The sequence below is a fragment of the Hermetia illucens genome, chromosome 1 (genome assembly GCF_905115235.1).
Source record: "Hermetia illucens chromosome 1, iHerIll2.2.curated.20191125, whole genome shotgun sequence".
Taxonomy (NCBI): Eukaryota; Metazoa; Arthropoda; class Insecta; order Diptera; family Stratiomyidae; genus Hermetia; species Hermetia illucens.
Window position 1 is genome coordinate 103,878,428 of NC_051849.1, and position 26,342 is coordinate 103,904,769.

A 26,342-nucleotide genomic window follows, 5' to 3' on the forward strand; every position below is an offset into this window, starting at 1 on the left:
CGCAATATATACCACGTCCACCATGCCTATTAGCTAACATTGCTGGATTCTTCCTAGCTCTTCAATATAACGTTCCTCAGAAAAAAAGTTAGAGATAGATTTATCCAAGGAGAATGTGCATTCATCTTTAAATCAGTAAAATTCTTGTTTTATAAAATGTTATATGGCTCGAGAATGGGAACTAGACGAGAACTTATAATATAAGCAAACGAAAACATCCTTTTTCTACTCCGTGTGAACCGTACGATGATAATGAAATATTATTGAATGAGTGAAGTAATTTTTGCGGTAGATTTACTGTCCTAAAATAGTCTAAATTGATGCTTCCACGCTGGTGGCGCCACAATATTAGTTCACTTCAACTCCACTTCTCTGATTTCAGGATACTCTCAATTAAATTTCGGGGTCATAGGTTCATATTTATGGCAATCCTCAACTTTTTCTTCTTTTCCATAAACCTTGCACAACCGATTCAACTCACAGTGATGCAATTTTCCTACAACCATCGTCTTCTGCTAAAAATTATATCAGGTGGTTATTTTTTGCTCGGTGCTTTCGTTAAACATATTTCTTAACATACTGGGTATGCAGCTCCAATCGAATGGGGAGATATACCTTCAAACTTAGCCTGGCATAGAGTCCCCGAAACAAAATGATGAACAGCTTCTGCCGTTACAATATTCTCCCCCGGAACTTCATCTACTTCGGGCACTAATTCGAGTTTATCTATTGAATATCGGCCCCCAAACTATTATAGCTTCCCATAGCGTCTAAAAAACTGAGAAGCAAATATGAAGAGAATACGCGCTTTCACCTTGCACGATTCAATTAGTATTGAGCCTAGTCTCAGCAGTTGATTTAAGGGTCCTGATCGAAATTCGATCGAACCCCACGGCCTAGTTCCCTCACCCCCCCCCCCCCCCCCGCATACTCGAAAAACATTCCATTGAGCTAGAATCGAATGACCATATTATGCTATGGAAAAGGGTTTTTATTGGTTTTATCAAAAGCCGTGATCAGATCAAATGTGCTGAATATTTGTCCATTTAGCAAGGTTATATCTTGCCTAACATTCGCCTCAAGACATAATTCCCCATAATGTCCCATTCTTGAATGTTTACGGGAATGTAGAATAATACTTTTCTGCAGTATTCTCTTTCTGCTTCAATGTTTGTCCCGTGTAGAAGGGGTCGGCTCATCTTGGTCGGTTACACCATTTTACTCGGTCATAGGTCTGGTCCAGATGCAGTCGAGAAGCTCTCAAATCACCACCTTATGCATCAAAATATTGTTCCGAGTGGCCTTTTGGTCGGTTTCCATTGAAATTTATGTTCAGACCAATTTTGACAAGTGAGTTCTCGCCAGCGCAAATTACATGTCCATCAAAGCCTCTCGTAATTTATTGAAAATCCCATATCAATTTCCTCATTTCGGATGTGATCAAGGCATGTTACGCTATTAGTTCAATGCAACACTTTTGTATTCACTGCCGCAAGGCACCAATCATTGCCTTTTATAGTCGGTCAGCACTCAGGATCATGGAGATTGACACGGCGGACGACTTTGCGGTAAATTTTGAACTTAAAACATGTGTCCGTCGCAATGTGTCCTAGTCGTAAGACCTCATTTCATTCAAGCTGCGCTGATGCGTGAAGCAATTGCATAACGCAGTTTATCATTGGCAGAAGGCGTTGCCCTGAAATATTTAAATCGCTCCGTACTGTATTATTCAGATTTAGTCTTAGACATAGCTGCGTGAGGCGATCATTCCACTCTGGAGTAAGTAGGAAAACATCATCTACATAAAGCAATGTATAGGACCCTGAACATTGATGACGATTTGATGTAGCGCACAGTGAAACCCCTTCTCTAGATCCAGAAATGGAATGTGTGGGGGGGAGGGGTGAATGTTTTTCACGATGTTTCTCTGGGGGGCACCGCGCAGTGCTTATTATGCCAGAGTTTTTCTTTTAGTAGTAGATTGAATAAACTAGATACAAAAACAACAGCACCATTTACAATACATTCTAGAATAACTTTGAAAATCTTCTTTGTGAATTTTGAACTTTAATTTTGATGAAAACTGATTCCCAACTTTATTTGCAATGGAATTTGCTTTCTGATCTTTTATTTTATTTTACAAGACATTAGAGTTTTGATATAAATATAACTATTCATTCACTAGCGACGCATTAGCTGTGATGCATATACATAATTCCTTAGTATATAATTTATAATGTTAATTGAGGTGTCTACATAACGCATCACTTTAACCAACTCATAGGGAAATGTTTTCAAAAGAAATGTACAAATACATGAATACCTTCGAATATTAAAATATATCGCATGAATCGGCTATCCAAAGACTTTTCTCACCCACATTTAGAAAAGCATATACTATGTATATTGCAACAATATCGAGCAAGCTCCTTTCTGTTGCGTACAGGATACGGATACAGGATGCCTTATAGTGCACCATTCACCCTCTTGTCGTATCGAACATGTTTTCCTTCTAATTTGAAATATCTGGCGCGCTCTCCGCTACCATGAATGGATGGGGGTGCCGAGCGTTGACTACCCTCGTCATCGATGCACCCGCCGCCGTTCCCGCGCCACTCGCCCCATTGGCCATGCCGTCGCCGTTGCTCCTTGTGTGTCGAGTCGTCAACGCACAAGGGTGGAATAATGGCTGAAATGGATCCTTTCTACACTTTGTTCCACGTATGCAATGTATGGCGGTGCGGTGCGGTGCGGCCACGTCCTCCGGCGTCTATAAACGAAAAATTATTTTCCTGACTCGCCACCACCGATTAGAGTCCGTTCAACTCTTTACGTGTGACAAACAATTTTCGCGAATTTTTCATTAAGTTTCCCGCGCGAGGCGCCAACTGGTCCAACACGTGATTAGTTGCATTGTGCATTTGTGTCGGTTACAGGTCAGGTTCGCGCCTGAGATTGATGCACCTGTTCACGACAGTGGCTTATTCGTGCGCAGCGGCCGCCGCGGATCTTGCGCAAATTCGTCCCCTGTGGTGAAAGTGAGGTTAAGTGATGCCCTCCTAACTGGAGCCAAAGAGTGTTAAGGAGTTTGCCGCATGTGTGATGATCTGATGTGAACATGGAGGAGTCGGACGAAGAAGTGGTTCAGTGTATGGAATTGCTGGAAGGAAACTATCAACTCTTCAGACAATGGGTTCCGCCTGCACCACGCTTTTGGGACTCACCGCCTAAGGTCGTTGTGAAAATCGCCATTGTCAGGTACGCAATAGACACAGACAGTTATTGTTTGAATGGGTACAGAAATGAGCAATTGAGCATTGTTATTAAATACTATCTTGTCTGGTGCATTTATCTACTTATAGCTTTCTTTCACCATGCAATTTTCAAATATTGTTGATGGTACTCATTGTCTATTCTTCCATGTCCAGTTGAAACCATTTAGCTACATATGTACATACATACAGCGACCACTTTATTCTTTCAAGAAAAAGAAACATATTCACGTATAAAGCAGTGAAATTTCATACATCATTCTTTTGTTTTTATTATTTATAATAAAAATGTTTTGTTACATAGAAAAGATACTGTGTGCTTGTACCAAACCGTCGATAAGAATTATGCATTTACTAAAGTTAATATAATGAATGCAGTTGAAGAAATAATAGACCTATTTACCTATGATTAGATTGAGTAGGCAAATAAAATCCACAACGATCAAAATTCCAATTGCAATCTGATAACTTAAGCTTACATGATTACAATGCCTGCCAGCGTAAAAAATGGTCCCAAGCCCAGCTTGAGTGGCAGAGGAAGCGGATTTTTCGACCTCCTGCTACAGGATAAAGATTGAACTTCGGAATGCCTGCAGAGAAGAGGAGTAATCAGAATGCTCGCTGAGCATTCTGAATCTATGGGGCAAGTTCATTGGGGGATAACAGGTCTGGTGAGCACTTTTCTACATACCTCATTTAGAAGTAGCTAATGTTACTCAGAAGCGGGAACTTACCATTCAAAGAAAGACGTTCCCCAAATGTGCAATCGAAATAAGGAGTCTGAATACCGGCACCTTACTCGATAATGTGATGGGGAACATTGTAATGCATACGACAACCACCAGCACAATAGTTTCTAGTGTTTCCCGAAACGCCATTGTGCTGATCAGAGCAGCGCAAGTTGTTTTGTTGGGCTGAAAAGTAGGCTAGGACACAGATAGCGCTACTAGTATTAAATTGATATGATTTTTAGTTAACCCTACCCTTCACAAAACACATGTACAAACTTGGCAGCTGTCGGATTATTAGTTTGTGGGATAGAGCATTTTGAGTGGAGCTTTTGTTGATTTGTTAGTTGTTTGTTAGTGGGTCTACCTGTTCGGTGATTGGCCCGCATGGAACGCACGTCTCAAGTTTTTCCTTAGATGTCAATCGGTTTTGGCGGTGCGCTTCAAACCATCAAGGCTTTCAGGATGGGTAAGGAGAAGGTTGCTATCATTACAGACTGTCTCCAGACTTGTAAATTACTCAAACAAACTACGCCATTTCATCACCTAGCTGGTAAAATACATGCCCTTACTTCTGATCCCCTTTTTAAGTCCTTAGAAGTTCACACATGAAATGAACTCCCGCATGTAGAGGCCCGAAAGGCTCTTGGCTCTACTAACGAACACATAATCTTCGAGTGTAAGGATTATACCCGGTTTCGAGTTAAGTGTAGATGGTACAATAAGTTTCAACAAATCTTTTTAAACAGAGATCCTTGCATGATTGATGACCATTTATATTTCTTTAGGGACTTTAGAGTCAGATTACAATACATATAGTTTCAGTTTCTTCGTGGAACGGCGTTTCCTGCCATTCCCCTTCGTCTTTCTTGCGTTGAGCTACCATTGCCCCTCGACACTGCAATGTTTAGTAGAGTTGCGGAGAACTTTCTGTTCCACACGGTGCCAGATACCTTTAAACTACCGGGTAGCCTCTATGTGTTCGTGCGTCAAGTTGCTACCGGCTTTCTGGTATGGACTGAGAGCCTTTCGGATCGAAGATGCAGTCAACCTTTTATTTCACCCGAAGGAATACTGAATCTTGGTTTTCCGGACCTCAACCATCCTCGATTCTACAACGCATCCTGTTTTTCCCGGAAGTCATCTTTTTGTATACTAAAACTTATAATGTATCTGGGTCATCATCATCAACTATGATAACGACTAAAAAACATTGCGTCATCGCGGCAATTATTTCTCTCAACTTAAATATTATAAACTCAATAACGACTAAACATAAGCCTAAAACATTAATAACTAATAGCTGCTAAGCTTGCAACACGTGTCTAGTCTGTTCGGACACTTATGTGTTTCGAAGTATGTTTGTTTACATGTTTGTAAGTGTGTCAACTAATTAAAAAAAAATCAAACCTAATAAATTTGTGTTTGGCTGTTTCTGGCAATACAGGCTAAGTGCCTGCCATCAGTCCTGTTGGTGTACTTTGTGGTGATATCAGATCCTGTTTGAACTATCAGCCTGGCGGGTCCCAGCAGCCAAACAAAAACAATAATAACAGCTTTTAATGAAAATGGATAAAAAGGAATTTCGTGCGATAATAAAGCATTGCCTCCTGGCGATGAAAACACTGTTAAAACCAAGGCTTGATAAACATTATGCGGACTTTGCACCAGGAAAATCAACCACTGAGAAGCGCTTTCAACCGAGGCGAAATAAGCACCGAGGACGATGCTCGCTGTGAACACCCCAAAGAGGCTGTTACTGACGAAAACATCAATAAAGTCCACAAAATAACTTTAGATGACCGCAAAAAAAAGTTAATCGTGATAGTTCAGGATTTCAAGATATCAAAGAAACGTGTTTGACATATCGTGCATGAATATTTGGGTATGCGAAAGCTCTATTGAAATAACAATCGACAAAAACAACAACGAGTTGACGATTCTGAGCGCTGTTTGAATCTTTTCCTCCACAGTAGACTGCACGTGGTGAACCGACTCCAAATCGTGAAAAGATACAACAGCCGGCTGTATAATATTCATCGATTATTTTGAGAAAGGAAAAACTATCTACAGCGACTATAACACAACATTGTTAAAGGATGAAATCGCGGAAAATGGACCCAAATCAATAAAAACGATGGCAAAATTGCATGAATTGGGCTTCAAATTGCTTCTACATCCACCGTATTCTCGAGATCTGACCCCCAGCGACTTCTTCTAGTCGTCAAACCTCAAGAGAATGCTCGCTGGAAAGAAAGCGTCGATGAAGAGGTAATCGCGGAAACTGAGGCCTATATTGAGGCTAAAGAAAAATCATGCTATAACAATTTGAGAAACTGAAAGCTAGGCCCTTCAGGAATAGAAAGTTTTGTGTATTTCTTTTATAAAAAAATTTTAGTAGGCGTTTGTCCCCTTAGACTAAGACCGTCTTCGGAAAGAACGAACCAACACCTTTCGCTCGATACCCCTCATGACTATATTTAGCGGAAAAAGTTACACCCTCCCTTTACACCCCACCCCTCTCCCTTAAATTCGACTTGAAATGATGTAACTCACTGTATGCGTGAGCGTTCATAGTCTCCATCTTTTCACCATTTGGTGTCAATCGTTATAACCATTTCCGAGAAAAATGCGTATGACAGACAGACAGTAAACCAATTTTAATAAAATTTTGTTTTACACAAAACCTTAAAAATAGGATCGGAAAATTATGTGACCGCTGTAATCGTTATATCGCCGTCGAGGGCAACTGTATTGAGGACAATCTTCCTCGGGGCTTCCAGAACTTCTTCATCGAGCCTGTCTGGTATAGTGGGTAGGTTCGATTTACTTGAAACTTGTAGAAAGAGCAAATCGGGATTGGTGATCGGCGGTAAATGTTTACCCTTGATTGGCACCATGACCTGCCTGTCGGCCTGTCACACTCTCAGATGTGACCGTCACCTATTGATGTAAAATTTGCGAGAAAGGTTGGAACTGTGAACTCCTACACATGCGGTGAATTATATTACACACACATTAAACGTAAGGAAGGATCCCCATACACTTAAAAGAGGGGTGAGCATTTTTTTTACCGAATATGGCCGTCTAATCTATCTAAAGAAAGGTCTTAATTAATACATTCTGAAGCAGGTATTTGCTTTGACATTGGATACAAAGGGAAGAAGTGCGAGCATTCGAAAGGGGTCAATCACTGCAGGCGCCCGTTCTCAAAAACTACCCAACCGAAATTCTGGAAAGGAATTATTGTGGTCCATACACATAGTATCTAGGCCTCAAAATACCGTTACAATATCTATTCAAATATAGTTTATGATAGTGTAACATTATATTTTGGAAATTTGATGCGAACCTTAACATAATCCCAGATTCGTGAAATTCTACAGTAGTGTAGTAATTCTAATAGCTGCATCTTCTCAAATATGCACGTTACCACCTATAGTAGGTTCTCTTGCAATGGCTGACATAGTTTATGCTGTCCTATCTGGATTTTGGCAAGCAGTTCAATGAACAATGTCACCTTTCCTCAAGCAGGTCGAATACACTGGAGATATCTACTTGCACCCTCACCGAGTCATGCACCCCAATTCTAGGATTTTACTGTCGAAACAACCTCAACCGTTTGGGATTTTAAAGTCCCCCGAATTTTAGCCCCATGCTGCGGTTTGATACATGATGTTGTGCAGTGCACTCTACATTTGAGTTCACAATGTCGAAAGCTTTATCGATCCGATGAAAAGCAAACGAAGCGGTGATCTAAATTCGGCACACTGCTCCACTGTGATCCGCATTCTTTTCTTCCACTCCCTAGGGCAGCTCTAGAGACAGTTTCGCAGGAAGAGTTTGAAGTTTCCGGGTTTGTTATGTTTGCGCCCATTGATATCAAAACTGTTTTCTTTTCCATTTGGAAAAGCGGTCTGTATCCATGTGTTACGATGACTAGCCATGCCATCCAGGAGTGATGGAGTTTGATTGATTTTTGCTAGCGGGTGTAAAGATCACTGTTGCTTGTTATCCTAGATGAGCAAGCTATTATTAACATCTCTAACCGCACTATTGAAGGCGTTGTTGGAGTGGACGAGTTTGGAACCATTATTGTTAGCAGAAGCTACTTTCCTGACCAGAACAATGTTGAATGTTATTTTGTTATTGCACTCCTTATGCTACATTTCCCAGTATTTATCACGATATTCGATCTCCGACATATTACACTCGCCAGCACTTGAGGCAAACAATGGAGTATTCAAGCTCCAACGTCTGTAGAACCGCTTGCACGCTTCCGTAATCAGCCATGTCTTTTAACACCCGCGGCCGACAACCTGTGCAGCGCCCGGAGGAAATCATATTTTCATAGCGGTCAAAAGTTCCTCAATATTGTCCATCGAAATCTTCAGGACAATTGTATTTTGATGGGGGGTTGAAATATATTATCTTTACACTGCTCAACTTTTGCTTTGTGTCAGACAAAACTTCGGTAGCATCCGCAAAATCCATCCCCACAATAGTGGCATCGGGGCTGCGTTCGGCCGTACTCGACTCAGAATGTTCAGCATGCTGGGCGGATAATGCCCAAACTTCACACCAAATATTCCTTCCGTTACCAAAAGCTGCAGTGTCTAGACACGCTCGCTCCTCGCCTGCACTGCATTCTAAACGACTGTTTTGCCATAATTTTAGTAGCTGACGATGCTTGTATCGTAAGCTGCCCTAAAAAAAACTCGTGCAGAAAATACCCCTTGGTGAAGCATCAATGGGTGCACGCTTAATTTGGTGAAACACCAACTCAACTTCGTTCAAGTCAATCATCTTCAGCAATCTCATTAGGGATAAAGAAAAATGCTTGATTTAATCGATCAGACTGGACAACCTTTATTGCAAACATTCCTTTAAATACAATTTTGTGCATACGTAAGATTCACGTGAGAATGAAATATTCGTAGTTAAATTCGTGCAATGCACTTTGATTGAAGTATGAAGCATGCCGTCTAGGTTGCTTATAGCCAGGGTGGTGACCTCAATCATGCTCTATGCGACCCCAGTTTGGAGCGAGGCGTTGCGGATGTCAGTTAATACTAGCAAACTGAATGCAGTCTGCCTGTCTGTCACAAGCACTTTTCTCAGAAACGGCTATACCGATTGACACGAAATTTGGTGAGAAGGTGGGAACTGTGGACCCCAGACATGTAGTGAGTGATATCCTTCTAGGTTGAATTTAGGGGGGGGTCCCCATTCATGTAAAAGGGGGGTGTAAATTTTTTTTCACCGAATGTAGTCATGTGGGGTATCAAATGAAAGGTCTCAATTAGTACTTTTCGAATCCCGTCTTCGTTTTGAGATTTGTTAGAAAGGTGGGGAGTGGGAGGGGTGGAGAGTGATGATTTCTTTAACGGACCTATGCTCAGAAACTACCTAACCGAAAAAAAAATGACTGATGACTCTATATGGTGTCCAGGCCTCAAAATACCCTCCATGTCGATATCTATTCAAATTAAGTTAATAATAGTATATTATCATATTTTTGGGGAAATTGAGTAAAACCCCCTTAAGTTTATTCCAGGGTTATAATAGTTGGTAGTAGTATAAAATATAAGGCATATTATCCCCAAGTTTGATCAAAATCATATTATTACTAACAAAGTTACAGTAGCTCAAAGTTGAGTCTCCCCTGTGAACTTACTGCAACTAAATATCAATATCACAAATGGAATAGTTCTACACTTAAATATACTCACAGAAGAAGCAAACAAAGCCTTTCATACCTGAAGCGTCCAGCTTCTGGTTTCCCGACTTGTTTAAAGCAAATACCGAACAAAAATTAGGTAGATTGAAAAACACTATGTATAAACATTAGAGCATAGAAAGCAATACATACTATAATCCTATAGTTCTCCTCTTGTTAAGATTCGAAAAACCCCGTGAGCGCTTTAGTTGGACTGTTTCATTCCTGGTAAGTTCGGTCAGCGTAGTTTGAGTGAATTCTTAGTTCCAAATGTAAATTGAAATTGTGAACGCTCTGGAAAGAGTCGACAGATAGAGTGAAGGAAAAAGATACTACAGGAAAATATGTCCTTTATAAATTCTTCTTGTTTTGTAAATCAAAGTGTTAGGAATTTCAAGTTAGAATAAAATAAAGTTAGATAATTACACTATCATCAAATCGCAGCAACCCCCAAATCATAAATCTTTTTTTTCTTTGTAAATGGGTAACATGCTTCGGAGACAGACGGATATTTCGGCTAGAACCTTTTTCTGGAATGCGAGAACTTTTCCCAAAGACGGTGTTAAAGCACCCCACATTCCCTTACTACAACTTTGGCGAGAATTTCAGCGATCCAGAGCTTGAATGTAGTAAGATGCGCGACTTTGGGGATTACTCCTGCGGAAAGTAAGAGTGTATTCGGTGTTTGAGTGAAGACTGATAGCATTCGACCCTTCCACCCTCATGTCCTAGGAACCAGTATCTGATACAATACCAACTGCGAGATTCCGGTCCAGAATGAGGAGCATCTTAATTGTTACGCTTCCTTGACTCAACGCGGTCCAGGGTGCGTTGCAATCGTGATGCGTGATATGAATTCCAAGGCAACCTCTGAAAACTTTTCTCAGGGGCAAGACAAATTGTCGAGGGTGACTGTCAAGACTTAGAACCTGATCAAACATCGATATTGCTGCTGCTGGTATGCACATAATACATGCAAACTAGGGCAAATATCGCAGTCTATAGCATAGCATACACAGTGACAAAGGAAAATTAATTATTGTGTTGGTAGGGTAATTATTGCATTGGGGATTATTGCAAGTTTCCGTTAGTGCTTGTTCGGTCTGTCATCCACGATAAAAAGCAACTGAAGAGCTGGAAACAAAGTTTCACTAAGTTTCCCCCCCTGTAACAATTGGTGAAGCTTTGTGCATTAAATGGCAAACCAACTTAACAACTCGATAGGAACTGGTCCTTGCTGTGAAGCAGGGAAACCCATTGGGTTTGACAGTTTTCCTTGGAAACTGCTCCTTGTAACCCATGTAGCTTTCGCGGGGTTGCTACTTCCATTCTTTCGCAAATTCTGGGAATCTGAGGTCTTTCCCTATGAGTCAATATTTCAAAACAGCCGCCTTGAATACTACAGTTAAAGCAGTATTTGCATGTCCACTGCCGTCACAGAGATAATACCTACCCTAGATCAGATCGAGGAACATCTTGAAGGTTTGAGCGAAAGAAGGCATTTTGGAGAAAGTAGTGGCCATTATCAGGGCAGCATATGATGACGCAAAACGTCAAGAGATGTTTCGAGTTGAAATTCAGGATGAGGTTGCATTGTATCGTCAATACCAGTCTTTCTTATTATCGGTGCGATCCTCATACAGTCTCGTCTGGAGGACCATGATAATTTCCCTTGGTCTCTGTTGATGTGTTGCTGGGGCAAGCAGCATAGGCTTGGTTGGCTTTGAAGTGAACATGGCCTGAACAAAATCTTCAAATGGGAATGACCACCCTAACTGACAAAATCAAACCAATTAACGCTCCTAGCTGCAGAAGAATCTCTGTCTACTGGACTTAAAAACGTTGGTGCTTTTGTATGAAAAATTAGACGTGGGTTAATTATAAAATTATGTTTTTAATCTTCAACTGTGAATCAGACTGACTACAAAACGTATAATTAGAAAGAAGCATCTGAGGGGGGTGCTCTTCGTCATGGAGTATGTGAAAAATCTTCAAACCTGAAAAAGGGAAACGCGAAAATTCAATCTTCTTTATTTGAAATCTTCAAATAAAATGAAGGATAGAGATGAGAATAATTGTGGGTAAAGAAGTGCAGTATCAGGCAATTGCCTTCATATTTCGATATCAGTTTAATTTCTCTTTCCCCGCCACAAAGGGATGTCAAATTTTAAAATATTGAAAATGGAAGAGCGGCAATTCAATATCTAGGCAAAGAAAAACCTTTCCAATAAGTTCGGACGTAAAATGCCTTTCAGCCTTTCGCTACAAGAGGCTATACATATTCCCAAAGATTTCTGGAAGGTAAGCTCCTGCTAAACCAAAACCATTTAAATGAACACAAAAGTAACAAATCTTTTTGGTATACTACGAACAAAGCACAAGTTGGGATAGGGATAAGGTAAAGAAAAAGGCGTTTCACCAATAAATTTTAGAAGATGAAGTGAACTGTTCGCAGCCCTTAACTTGAACGTAAGTTTAGGTACTGATGCCAGTGTGACGCTACGAAATTCAACGTTATTTCATTTTTTTAACGAAGACGACTGCTCTATAATATGATTTTGATGGAAGCTTAAACTATACAACAACATTTGTTTTTACCTAACGTTGATTTTATCAAGATGTGCGCTTTCTATGACCAAAATAGACTCCTTGGAAAAAAGGGCCTCAGTCGGGGAAGCACACAACCTTCTATGGTGGACCGAATTGAAAATAATATATTTCTTTCTATTCTGTGGACTTCTTGCAGAACCTGAAATATATAAAGATTCTTTAATAATAGCAAAATGGAAATAAATTAAGAAAAGAACTAGGGATTGTTCCTTATACTGTAAATATTTTTACTTTCCTTCCGCATACAATTGTTTCAGAGACCACGTGCAGTGGACGTTTGTGAAAGAACAAATTCAAAGCCATTGTATTTGTAATGTTAAATTATTAAAGAAAAATATTTAATTTTCGAAAATTTCACATCTCGGCGTGGATGTGTAAAAGAAGAAATTTAAATTTCAAATAAATCGGCTATATCGTTTTGTGTCAATGCTTTCCCGAAACTTTGAAAACGTGGTTTCGAGCAAAACGTGCGGAAAGTTTTGATAATAGATTTTTCGTAACAATACTTACTGATGAAATGTTTCAAAATATATTATTTATTTATATTATGTTATATACTTTTACATAATACCCAGACCTTAGGCAGTAGGAGGAAGATATTATACAGAAAGGACAATTGAATTAGCTACTGCCGGCTAAATTCCATTTCTTTACCTGCAGCCGCACGCTCCATTCTTTGTGCTATAACTTTAGAAAAATTTTGAATTTCAATCTGAGATTTCCACTGTACAGTTTCGATATCTTATACGAATTAGTAAAGAAAAGAAAATGGATTTTTTTAAATCGTCACACGGTACTACTACCTTATGCAAACCAAAGTTTGCAACTGTAATAGTCTACAATTCAGAGTTTGGTTTGGTGAAAAAATTTAAGGGTCCACTTTGAGCAACATTTGTAATGAAGAAGAATGTCGTAGAATGCTTAAGGAGAAATTTTTTTTCAAATTTTGGAAACGCAAGTGTTGACAATTTTAATTTGACTAAATAAAGGGATGATACAAAGGTATGAATAGCATAAAAAGAAGTGAATACACCACAATATGTCTACGCAAAAACAATATTTTTTCTAAGTCAAAGAAACACTGAAGGCACATACATTTTCTATGCATGTGTGTGACTTTTTCACGTTAATATACATGCTTGCCTCTGCCTTCCTAACGTTTTGCTTTTATTTCTAAACTGTGCTGTAAAATTGCTCTCAATATTTCACCGGGAGCTTAATTGCTCATCCTTGAAATGTTGACACTCTCGATAATAGTGCCTAATAGTCTCCACCGCTGCTCATTTCATTTAGGGCTACTATGGTCACTTCTCCGTGTCCGGATAACTGAGTGGTTAGAGCACAAAGTTGTCGTACGCAAGGTCGCGGTTCAAATCTCATAGTGGCAATGGGATCTGTATCGTGGTTTGACGTCGAATTCCAGCCGACTCAGCTGTGAATGAGTACCTGAGTCAAATCAGGGTAATAATCTCGGGCGAGCGCCAATGCTGACTACATTGGCTGCTACAGGGTACTGTAATCCTGTAGTTGTACCGCTACGCTCTTAAATGAAGTGCTCTAACCCAAAGATTATTATTAGCTTGAAGGCCTACAGTCATGCTTCCTGCGTATATGATGTGATGGGCGCCAGAAGCTTAATAAATGCTCCCCTCTACCTCTAGTTGGAACCAAAAACTTAGTCATGATGTCCGAGGTCGTCTTAATGACATTTAGGAAAGCAAACCTCTTCTAAGCAGAATTTCTTAAACGCCCTGCAGGCTTATGAGGGTTTTCCTATTTGCAATAAAATTCAACGTAATCTTTTCAATCTTTTTATATGTTATGATTGAGGTCTTGAATTAGGATACAAAATTTTCAATTGATGAAATTGTATTTGTTCGGAATTACCGTGTCACGGATTTGGAACGGAATCCATCAGGGAGCAGACACCGACTAAATGACGCGTTCATAACCCGCTTTGCGGAACTAAGAACAAAACGTTGTCAAAGCCCAAAGTCCCAAAACTCAAATTTACTTCGGCAACTACTAACATCATTGCTGCCGTTGACAAAATTTTGATTAATTGTTTGGCTAGCGAGAAGTTCACAGCCTGATCTACATTGCGGCTGCCACGGTTGTTCGTCTTCATAACCAACATTTTGGAACGAATAACAGAGGTATACGCAGGAGGACTTTGCCGTTCTGGGTATTTCTGCTCAACAAAAGAATCGGAAAGTTGAGAAAGGAGATCAGTCATGTTACACAAGCACTTCTTGGAAATTTATCAGCAAGAGTGCACCGATACGTTGCGAACATCATTGGAAACTACCATCTCTCCAATGATGTGCCAATCGAAGAATTGCTCGAGGTCCTGAAGCAGAAACTTTCGGTACAATCCCATCCGCAGGTGTCAAAAGAGCTTTCAGCGAAAGACAGGCAACACTTTGTTCTTCTAGAACCAACGGGGATTTTAAAAAAATCTCGCCAACTCAAGTCGTGAAAGCATCCTCGATCTGAATCAGGCAGAAGACTTCTGGAGAAATGTTTGGAGAGAACCCAGCGGTTGAAATTTAGAGCAGCTTCGTTCCCACACTTTATGTATTCATGCGAGACCCTCCCCGAAATGACCATGCCTGACATAACTGAAGTGGACGTAGAAGCAGCTCTTTATAAGACAGCTAACTGATAATTGATAATTGATAAGATTCACAACTTCTGGTTGAAGCGGTTCAAGAGCACTCACAGGGTATTGACAAACCATTTTAATCAAATGATTGTCGATTTGAAATTAGTTCCAGAATCAAGACGATAACTTTTCTCATCCCCAAGGAACAGGGTGCCTATAGCCCTTCAAAATGTCGACCAATTACTTGTCTTCCTATCATCTACAAGGTCTTCACTTCAGTTCTGTGCACGAACACCGCAAAACATCTTGATATTTATAAATTGATAGCTGAGGAGCAAAAATTATGCGCAAAACGCACCCGAGGCTATAAAGAGCAGCCAATAATTGATACAGTAATTGTGAAGCAGGCTGCCCACCAAACAAGAAAAATCTTGACAGTCTACATCGATTATAAATCAGCCTTTCACTCCTCCGCGGTTACTACAAGTATATTACCCTTGTACAAAATCAATCCGGATGTGGTTCTTCTCCTGAGACTAGTGATGAAAAATTTGAGTTATCGGTATCAAACGTCAGGAGAGATACCAATCAGGCGTGGTATCTTCCAAGACGACTCTTTAAGCCCACTGTGTTTTTGTTTGACTTTGAATCCACTATCCCATTTTCTAAGTGAAAGCAAATACGGGTTCCAAATCAAACATGGCATATTGTCGAAATGTAAATTAAGGCACTTAATGTATATTGGCGACATCAAATTGTATGTAAAAGACGAGAACCAACTTCGCTCCTTGCTGGACATCACCATCCAGTTCACTATGGATATTTTCATGCAGTTGGGTTTGGAGAAATGTCTCATAAAAACAATTGTTCGGTGTGTTTACACCGACAACGAAGGATGCAGTCACAATAACATCCGAATTGCAGGTATGAACTCGGACGACGTCTACAAATACCTTGGCGTATTGCAAACAACAATACCTGCTGTGGCAATAATTAAACCTAAATTGCTGGGGGATCTGGACCTCCTGAAAACTGAGCTGTTCGGGAAAAATAAAATCTTGGCAATCAACACCTTCGCGATACCCGTCCTTCTGATATATTTCTGTGGAGTAATATGGGTTTAGAATCTGTGAATAGACGATTAAGGGTAGTTCTTACAAACAACAATATGCACAATAGAGCTGCCGAAAAATTGAGGAGTATCCCATATCACCAGGGAGGAAAGGAGGGACTTGATTTAAAAACATGCACTATAATCAACTGCATTCTCTACGAGAGTTTTTCTTCGAGAAACAATCCTCTAGCCAAATACATCAGGGTACCGTCTTGGCAGATAATAAATTATCTCCTTTGAACTTGAAAAGCAAAGAATGGGACCCCATGTCCAATGTTATTTCAATCTAACAGAAGGTCGACATGTGGAAAGAGAAACCCATTCACGGAAGTCATATCAAACATTTGTTGTTGCCAGCATTGACATCGAAGCCTCCAAAAAGTGGTTAATGGTGCACTTTCCTATGAGACCGAAGCATTCCTAACTTCAAATCCTCACAACTCGTCTACCACCAACTCCAGTTGTAGGTTATGCAACTGTGAAGAAGAGACCATCCAGCACATAAAATCTGCGTCCAGGATGTTGAGCAGTATCGAGTACTGTAACTGTATCTGCAAGATCCTCCTTGCATTGACGTATAACTTGTAGTGAATCTTAGAAAATGGTCATGGTCATGGCAAATACTTTGTTTCCATCCACACTCCTGTAGCTCACCACTAGATGGCGCTGTGACAGATCAACTTTTAAATCATTCACCCGAATGTCATGAAAATTGGGATGAATGTAAAATTTTCCCTGTCTTCGTAGGGGCAAGAAGGCTATGCGGGAGAGGGGAGCGGTCCCCCTTTTAACATTGTTGAAAACTCGTGGCGGTTACATGCTTCCTTTAAATAGTTACAGCCCTTCAAAATTGTAATTTTTCACAAAAATATCGGACATTGCAAGCTCAATCAGACACACGGCATTACAATACAATACACCAATACATGGCAACTGTAGAACGAATTAGAGGAGATTTCAAGAGCTACTGAAATGTCAAGAAAGCGAGATGGAGGTTTAACAACCTGCGAGTTTGAACTTTCAGCTTAAAAGGTGCCGAAACATGGTGTACAAATCTTACAAATCTTCGAGGAAAAGCGTCTACTTTCAGAGTTGATGGAATTGCCGAAGGACAAGACAAACAAAGTGATGAAGCTGAACGCTTGCGACAAGTTCAATCGATCCCTGTAAAGCAGCATACTATTCCAAGGAAGACTACGATTACAAAATGCTGCGAAATATTCACATTGATATAATCCGCTTATATTGTCGCGCTTTGAAGTTTTAGTATGAAATCCCTGGTATGTGTTATTCCGCTAGGAGTGGCCATTAGCCACCAATGACTGAATAACTACAGCTACCTCTAACGCATATTGCTGGAGATATTCAAAAAGGCCAACACTTTTTACAGCATATTCGGAAATGCAATGGGCGCTTTTAAACGGTGTCATCTGGACCGACGCATAGTATAATAATAGTAAATAATAACAGTAATAATAGTAATGTTACTCCCACACTCAAAGCGAAAAGACAATTACACATATCATCAAATTGGTCCACTATTTCTAGTACCTGTAAAAAATCCGCAGTTTTTGCAAATATACACAGGCAGAACAAAGCCTAACGTCTAGTATATATAAAAGAAAAAATCGATGAATCGTGTAGGAAAACCCCCTTAACTCAAGCATTATTGAGCTCTTTTGCTAGAATTAAGTAAATGATCGATAAATTGTGGACTACTGGTGCTCAATATACAATTTTAAATTGTACATGAACTTTTTTGGGAAATATTCCAGATTCACACTTAATTTAATCCCGAATGGATCATTCAAAAAACAGTTCGAAGTAAGAAGTATAGTAATATGCTATAGTTAACTTTATTTACGCAGATATTGGAATGGGAGAGGCACTTTGAGGCCTAAATTTCGTATAGATGCATCGTTGTGATTTTTTTTACATTTTTCAGCTGGATAGGTGCTGAGAGACCTGTTCCACTTTTTGCGGCGTACGTTTTAAATCCTCATTTCCCTTGTTTCACGCAATGTCAGAAATAAGATAATTTTCGAAAAGTACAAATTGAACCCTTTCATTTGATACCCCATATGACTATATTCCGTGAAAAAATGTACACCCCTCCTTTGCATGTAAGGGGAGCTCCTTGCATCCGCTCAAACTCAACACAAAATTACGCCACTTACTAAATGTAAAGGTATTCACAGACCACACATTTTCATCAAATTTCGTGACTATTGGTCCGTTCATTTCCGAGTATATCGGGTATGACAGACAGACAGAGAAAGATTGAATCGATTTTAGTAAGGTTTTGTTTCACACAAAACATTAAAAATGCTTAATCTAAATAATTAAAATGTTAACGTTACATAACGATAACACTTACGTAAATCGGCGATAACAAAACAATGGAGTTCACCTACGGAAGTGAAATTCTGGTTAAGTCGAATTTGAAAATTAAAGAGAAAATTTTTACGTGGATTATAAGATAGAAATAAATTTGGTATGGATATATTGAATTTATGTTGGGTTAATGAACCTTCGGGTTTGGTTTTGTTTAATCAGGGATGAACAACGGGTCCGTAAAAATCTCAAAAAAAAGGATGGAAAACTATATTTATGGATACCAAAGGCCTTCTCATTTATAATTTAAAATTAGATTTTTAGCAATAACGGGTTGTATTATATTCACTTCATTGTATTTTTTCCCATTTTCTAACCTCTGAATTCTGTTTCGTTGCAGGTAAATCGATAGATGTACATATTTTAATAAGTTCAACTGAAGCTTAAGGGTCAGCAATTCGGGTAGTATATATCTTCATCTTTTAATTAATATTATGAGTATATACAACTATGTAGATGCTTAATTTTACATTTTAGCTTACTCAAAATAGCTGAAGCTTACACATTTGTATCTACAAATGAAAAATCTGACACAATTTAATCTACAGTTGATTGCTTCCCAATCTCACATATTTTGCGAATATGAATAAATACAATCATTTGGAAGCCGTTTCATTATTGTAATAATTAGAATTCGCATAATTAAATTGTGCCGAGGGTTGAAATGTTATTATCAAACATTGCCTAGAGCAATCAATGCAGGGAATGAACGGCCAAGTCTATAAATTTTGTAAAGTTTGACATTTCAATTTCAACGCTCAATACCGAGCATTCCATGCGAGACTGCCGGCGTCCAAAGTACCTCCTTTATCAGTGAGAGTGGAAAATATGCTATTCGTCGCTTTGTAAAGCTGGTTCCCTTCGTGGATTCATTGCATCAGACATAGGAATTGTCGCCTCTTCTTCCACCCTACTGGAGATTGGGAAAATATGGTTATGCCACGTCAAATGAACCCCAAGCACAAAATTGTAAACTATTGCTTTGTGATATACTTGCTTTTCCAATAGATGAATATCTAAATCGGAATAAGGGAGGTGTTGTTACCATTCTATTATCAGCAGCGCTCGCAGAATAGATTATGCACCGCACCACGTCACCCTCTTTCAGACGATTCCTATTGTGCGCTCCAACTTTCTCCAGCTGGCGACTGACTCTACTGTTTAGGTAAGATTTGCATTTTTATCAAATCAATTCAGAGAATCTAATTTAACACCCGAGGAACTCCACCAATAAATCGACTGAATCGAGTTGTTTCCTGCTTTCCTCATATGCTTTCTACTCCGTGAAAACTTTAGCAAGGAATGTATACCAATATGAAGGCATATCAACATGCTTTCCGAACTCCTCCTTCTGAGAAGCAAGGAGCGGCAAATATTACAAAATAACAAAAGACAAAATTGAAAGGATCAGGTGCAAAATGCGCCGAGTCTAAATGGAATGTGATTCTTGTTTGCTTTCGTCAGGGATGTAAGATTTTATTACATGGTTCAATGCTAACATCTGTGAGTCCTCACACCGAAAACATTTTCCGCGACAGAAATAGGAAATGTTTCTTCTTCAATAGAAGATTGAAATTGATTCGAGGGGATATTATATCTTATGTCTTATCATTTTGAAACGACTTAAGCCTTCAGCTGCCACGTGTATGAACTTGCTGAATCAAATCAAATTGCAAGGAAAGGCGAAAATATTTTAAAGAAACTAGTTAAAAAAAACTCTGATTTTCAACTATTTTTTCTACAATTTCGATTTTTTGATAAGGGGTAATGGTAAGTCAGTAATTCTGACAAATTAATCGTTTGTAGCGAAATATTTCAAATAAAAGTATATTTTGAAAGGTGGCAGTTGCGAGAGAGGAATGGAAAGGAGGCATGATTCCAAAGCGAGTGTTGTGCCAACTTGTCATCATCATCAACGGCGTAACAACCGGTATGCGGTCTAGGCCTGCCTTAATAAGGAACTCCAGACATCCCGATTTTGCGCCGAGGTCCACCAGTTCGATATCCCTCCCCTGTCTGGTGTCCTGATCAACGCCATCGCTCCATCTTAGGCAGGGTCTGCCTCGTCTTCTTTTTCTACCATAGATGTTGCCCTTATAGACTTTTCGGGTGGGATCATTCTCATCCATATGGATTACGTGACCCGCCCACCGTAACTTATTGAGCCGGATTTTATTCACAACCGGACGGTCATGGTATCGCTCATAGATTTCGTCGTTATGTAGGCTACGGAATCGTCTATCCTCATGTAGGGGGCCAAAAATTCTTCTTCTTCTCTCGAACGCGGCCAAAAGTTCGCAATTCTTCTTGCTTAGAACCCAAGTCTCCGAGGAATACATGAGGACTGGCAAGATCATTGTCTTGTACAGTAAGAGCTTTGACCCTATGGTGAGACGTTTCGAGCAGAATAGTTCTTGGGAGCTGTGCCAACTTATAGGAAATAATCCTGATAGACTGAAATCAACACCAACTCGCTTAGATGTTTAGATGCCACGTTTTGCACATGTTGGGAGCAGTTAGAAAAAATCCATCTCGGTAGTTAAAATAAAAAAAAAATTCTACGAGGAGTCGATACTGGAATCAACTCCTAAAATTAAATTAAACATTGCAAACTAAGCTACCGTAGCCTGGGTTCACGTTGCAAAACCAGAGTTTCGAATAAAAGGACCTTTGCTTTGTTACTATCCTCCGTTGTTCTAAATGAAAGGACTGCATGCAAAAATGGCTACGATTACTAAAGGAATCGGATATATTACGCAGCGGTAAAGGATTTGTTTTGTAAACACAATCCCTTAAAGATGACGAAGTTGTCACTATACGGTGTCTAGGCTTCAAAATACCCTCCATATCGAAATCTGTTCAACAAAAGTTAATAATAGTATTACTATATTTATTTTTATATTTTTTTTTTGGAATTGAAAGGAAACCCCCCTGAATTATCAAGTTGTGCAGCATTACATTAAAAGTTATTAAAATAACTAGAACACAAAACCTTTCATACCTGAAGTGCCCAACATGTGGTTCCCCCACTATTTTAATCGTTTGAATTGTATGAACTGGCTCGAATTATTTTATCCATTTTTAAATCATTTGAGTTGTCGCAGTTTAATTTCTGTGGAGTATATTGCAGAGAACCACTTGCAACCAAATTGATCACATGTTAGTTGAACGTCGCCACCTCTTAGCCTTGATGAATGTTAGAACATATAGGGGGGAAGCCTGGGAGAACCAACAGGTCTGTGAATTCGAAAAGTGCAGGAAGCAACCGTACCAGGCGCGGAAGTTTTACCAACAAGTCAGCAGGATGGAACCTTACACACCCCGATGCTCATCCTGCTGAGACAAAGAGAGAAATCTGATTTCGAACAGAATGGATATATTGGAACCATGGCTCGAGTACTTTGATGAACTACTGAATAACCAGAACATCGGTGAGTTGGAGGTCCCGCTAAATGAAGACGACGGACAAATACTGCCACCACCAAGTATAGAAGAAACAGTCGGCTTAAAAATCATAAGTTGCTAGGAGCCGATGAAATTACAGCCGAATCAGTTAAATATGGAGGTGACCAACTACACCAAGTGGTTCACCTACTTGTACTCAAGGTGTGGGATCAATCAATGTCTGACGACTGGCAAAAAACCATTATCTGCTCCATATGTGTCCGGATAGCTGAGTGGCTAGAGCGCAAGGCTGTCGTACGGAAGGTCGCGGTTCAAATCTCACTGGTGGCAGTGGAATTTGTATCGTGATTTGACGTCGGATACCAGTCGACTCAGCTGTGAATGAGTACCTGAGTCAAATCAGGGTAATAATCTCGGGCGAGCGCAATGCTGACCACATTGCCTCCTAGTGTACCGTTACGGTCTTGAATGAAGTGCTCTAACACACTTCAAGGCCCTGATCCAACATGGATTGTTGCGCCAACGATTATTATTATTATTATACATAAAAAGAGAGATATAACACAGAGCAGCAATTACAGAGGTATTACGTTGCTGAGTACCATCCATAAGATATTCTCCCCTATCTTGCTAAGTCGGATAGCCACATACGCCCGAAACATCATTGACCCACACCAAAGAGGCTTTACTCCATAAATCAAACCAAATTCTCTGTGCGGCAATCGATGGAAAAACTGTTGCAATATGGACATCAGTTGCACCATATTTTCATCGACTTCAAAGCCGCTTATGATAACATAGCCAGAGTAAAACTGTACATGGTATGATAGAATTCAGTATCCCGACGAAATTCATAAGGCGGACTAGGCTGACTCTGACGAATGTGAGAGGCCAGATAAAACAACAGCACCATTCTCGAGACCACTCGACATGAATAATGGTCTAAGATAAGGTGATGTCCTATCATGCGTGCTGAGGTAAATGCGAGGGAAATCATCCTCTTTATGTCCACCGAACTACTGGCCTATGCTGACGATATCGAGATCATGGGAAGAGCAGCCTGAGACGACAAACTGCCTTCATCCAGATCGAGCAGGCGGCGCGCGATCTTGGGCAACTTCAGCACCAAAAACCAACCAAACAACAACATCAAATCGCTCTGATCAAACGAGAAGAATAAAGATAGAAGACTACTACCTTGAGACCGTTGATAATTTCTCTCCTATCTAGGGTCGAAAATCACAACCAGTAAAAGCTATGACGATGAAATCCGCCTATTTCAGGTTAAAAAACTGTTTCGCTCGAAACGTCTCATCATAGGGTGAAAGCTCTTGCTGTACAAGATTATGTCTATCTTAACTAATAAAACGTAGCACAATAAGAAAGAAGTACTTCGGGGTACCTCCCTTATATTGAAGATAGCTATGTCCAGAGTACAACAAGAGAAATTCACAAGGGTAACGGGGAATCCCACATCCAAGTGAGTCTTGTTACAAGAAATAGCGATTGAACGATTTGTTCTATTTTTGAATATACTTAGACAAATCTCGAGTTGAATTCCTGCTTCAAAGTAAACGAATAAATTGTAAGTTCTCCCTGTCCAGTATACGCTTAGTTACCGAGGTCGATCCGCAGCACATCGGTTTCCACTTTTTTCACTATAAACAGATTCTATTCTCGTTTAGTTCGGCCTGCCAGTTACGCCGGAAGCATAATCATTAGTTCGAATCTAGACATGGAGGGCCTTGAGACCAGATACTTTTGTGCGCCAGCTAGCGATAAATACGCCCATTAAATTCGTACTCACAGCCTAAACAAACATGAAATCCTCGCTCACCGCCCAAATAAATATCTCTGGCCGGTTGGCCGAATCATTTTCCATTCGATCACCTGAACAGACAAAACTGATCTGCCAGTTGTCAACTGCATCCCATCCACGTTACGGGCGCCGGTCCCTTCAGGCGTAACTGACTAGGCGCATTCTTACTGATCATCCTCATATCTATTATTGCAAAAAGTGCTGTTGAAAACAGAAAATTATGGCACTGAAAAATGTGGCAAAAGGTGGTAAATATTACTTTTATTTAATCGTAATTGAACAACTGTTCTAGGGGAAAGGAGGTTTAAGGATGGACATATAAACATCTATGAGCCCACGTGGTACGGATCGCATAAGGAAAGTAAAGAAAATAAACATAACCGAATGCAACAAAAGTATTGACACGCCAAGAAAAATGGACGGATTCTAATTAAATTGCAACCACATTGGGGGAAATTTCATTCCCAGGTTCCTAAAATACTTTCAGGAAATCCTTTTCGTGGATGAGCTTGGAGTTCGAGCAAATTCTACAGATGTTCAGGCAGGTTAAGGTTTACCAATTGAGGAGGCATATAGGTCTGGGGTGAAACATTATTCTATAATTGTTTACGTGCCGAAAAGAAAGTGGTTTGTTACCCCATTGAAAAATAAAGGGTCGTTCTATGCCCCAGGCACAAATTCAAGCTTAGCGCATAAAGTGTGCTTGCTTTTCATGTTCTAGTCAAAAAATGCACTCTAGTCGTTTTGAAGCTCAAAACTAACTGATTTTCGGCACCATGCGTGGCTATTGCAGGTATCTCGCGTATTTTATACTCCGTATTAACGTACTTATCAGAAAAACTGTTCCTATTAAACTGAAACAGGTTGCATTTTCGTTCGCCAGCCCGCAAAACTGAAAAGGGCTGTTTTCCTGGCTATTTTGGGAGATGAAAAGTTTTAGCCGTTTTAGAGGCACTTTTCAACACTGTTTTCCAACTGCCAGCTTCAGCCGGGGTATCACTTTATAATCAACTTAGTAGGTTATTTTATAACTTTGATGTGGTGGACTAGATTCACCGGAAACACTAGTTTATTTTTGCGATTTTACGGAAATTTTGCCCTGTTTCACGAAATGACGGGAAGAACCGTAATGTTACAAATTTAACTTTTCGGTCATTTTATCACTCAAACGTGATATTACCAGATATTAATGAAAATCTGTTGAAAATTACTGCAAAGTACCTATTTAACTTCTGAAGGTACTAAATTTAGCACCTTTCGTATTAAAAAGACAACACTGAGCAAAATCCTCGCTAACTCTGCGCTGTTTGCAACACGGCGGAATCTATTTGCTCCAAATGGACCGGACTGCAACACTGTAAAATGACTTACCAAGCCAATTGGTTGGGGATTCCCTCTGCGTTCCTAGACTTTTGAGCAAAATTTTCTCCAAACGTCTGCTATCATTGCAATACTTGCTGAGGTACCATGCTTTCGGATGCCATTCAAATGGCGCATCAACACACGGCTACTTGAGCGTCGATTCAACATGTAATTTTACCGTTACCATATAATCTGCTGCTTCATCAGATGCCCGCGTAGTCTCGGCTTCTGAGACGACCCTGTTTAGCTCTGCATATAGCCTGCCAGCGACTGCAGCTAACAGTTCCAAAGTAACTATAAACGATCCCTCTAGCCGGACGTATTGACATGCATACAAAACGAATCTGACTTTCTTTTAGATGAGTCCACTTTGACCGAAAAAACAGATACAAACGGTTATGGAATTCATTTAGTAAAAATTTCATATCATAATTCAAGACCCGAATGATAACATATAAAAAAACTGAAAAGAATACATTTATTTCTATTGCCAAAAAATATTGAAATTTCGGCGTCAGTTGCGCTACGCAGCTCCGACGCCTCCCCCGCGTCCTCAGCGTCTTATTGATGTCTGTCATCGCTGAACCGCAGGCGACACCTGCCGTCATCCCGATCTCATGTCGCTCCAGCTTCTTGTTGCCTTACAACCGAAACGACAATTCGTGTCGAGGGCAGCTTACTTCACCACTTCCCACGATATTCTGCTCTATATCAGAAGTACCTCCGTCAACTCTCGCATGTGTGAAGCTGACGAAGAATGTCTCTTCCGACCTAGTGATAGCTTCCTTCAAAGTACCATATCCCTACGACTTCAACGCTATCGTTGAACCATCCTTTTGGCTGCAAGGCGCCTTCATCAAGCCTTATTAGAAAACCACACTTCATAATTTATAACTTTTTCACCAAAATGTAAGGTGTCTAAAGACAAACTATCGAGTTTCAAGTTATCTACTTTTGGATCAACATTATGCCTTCTGTATTGCCTGTTTTAGATTCCGAAGGGAAGGGAAACCTACCAGATGTCCTGGCCGTATTGTTCTCTTCTATTCCTTTCATTCTTTATGGCGAATTAAACCTTCCTATGCTCTTTTGGCCTGCTATTCCCGGCCTTCCGTCCCACTCTAATATTTCCCCCATTCTTCCCTTCCTTTAACCATTTTCATGAACACCTATGCCTTCCTCCAAATTAACCTTTCCAGAAATAACTTAAATCGTACTCTTGATCTTGTTCTCTCTAGTATTTCGGAGCGTTGCTTTTCCGAATCCCCTCATGCCTCCTGTTATATTGCTACTAACGTTTATCATTCTGCTCTT

General features: G+C 40.0%; 1 protein-coding gene across 2 annotated transcripts in view; it reads left to right on the forward strand.

Moving 5' to 3' along the window:
- Positions 1-26,342, forward strand: part of LOC119646298 (protein prickle-like) — a 453,548-nt gene that overhangs the window by 117,105 nt on the left and 310,101 nt on the right. Inside the window, exon 1 of one of the 2 annotated variants that reach the window (XM_038046713.1) lies at positions 2,770-3,258. The exons of the other annotated variant lie outside the window; for it this stretch is intronic. Within the exon in view, the coding sequence (XP_037902641.1) occupies positions 3,119-3,258 (140 nt within the window). The 5' untranslated portion in view covers positions 2,770-3,118. Of the gene's footprint in view, positions 1-2,769; positions 3,259-26,342 lie in introns of those variants that run through there. 2 annotated transcript variants of the gene reach the window in all.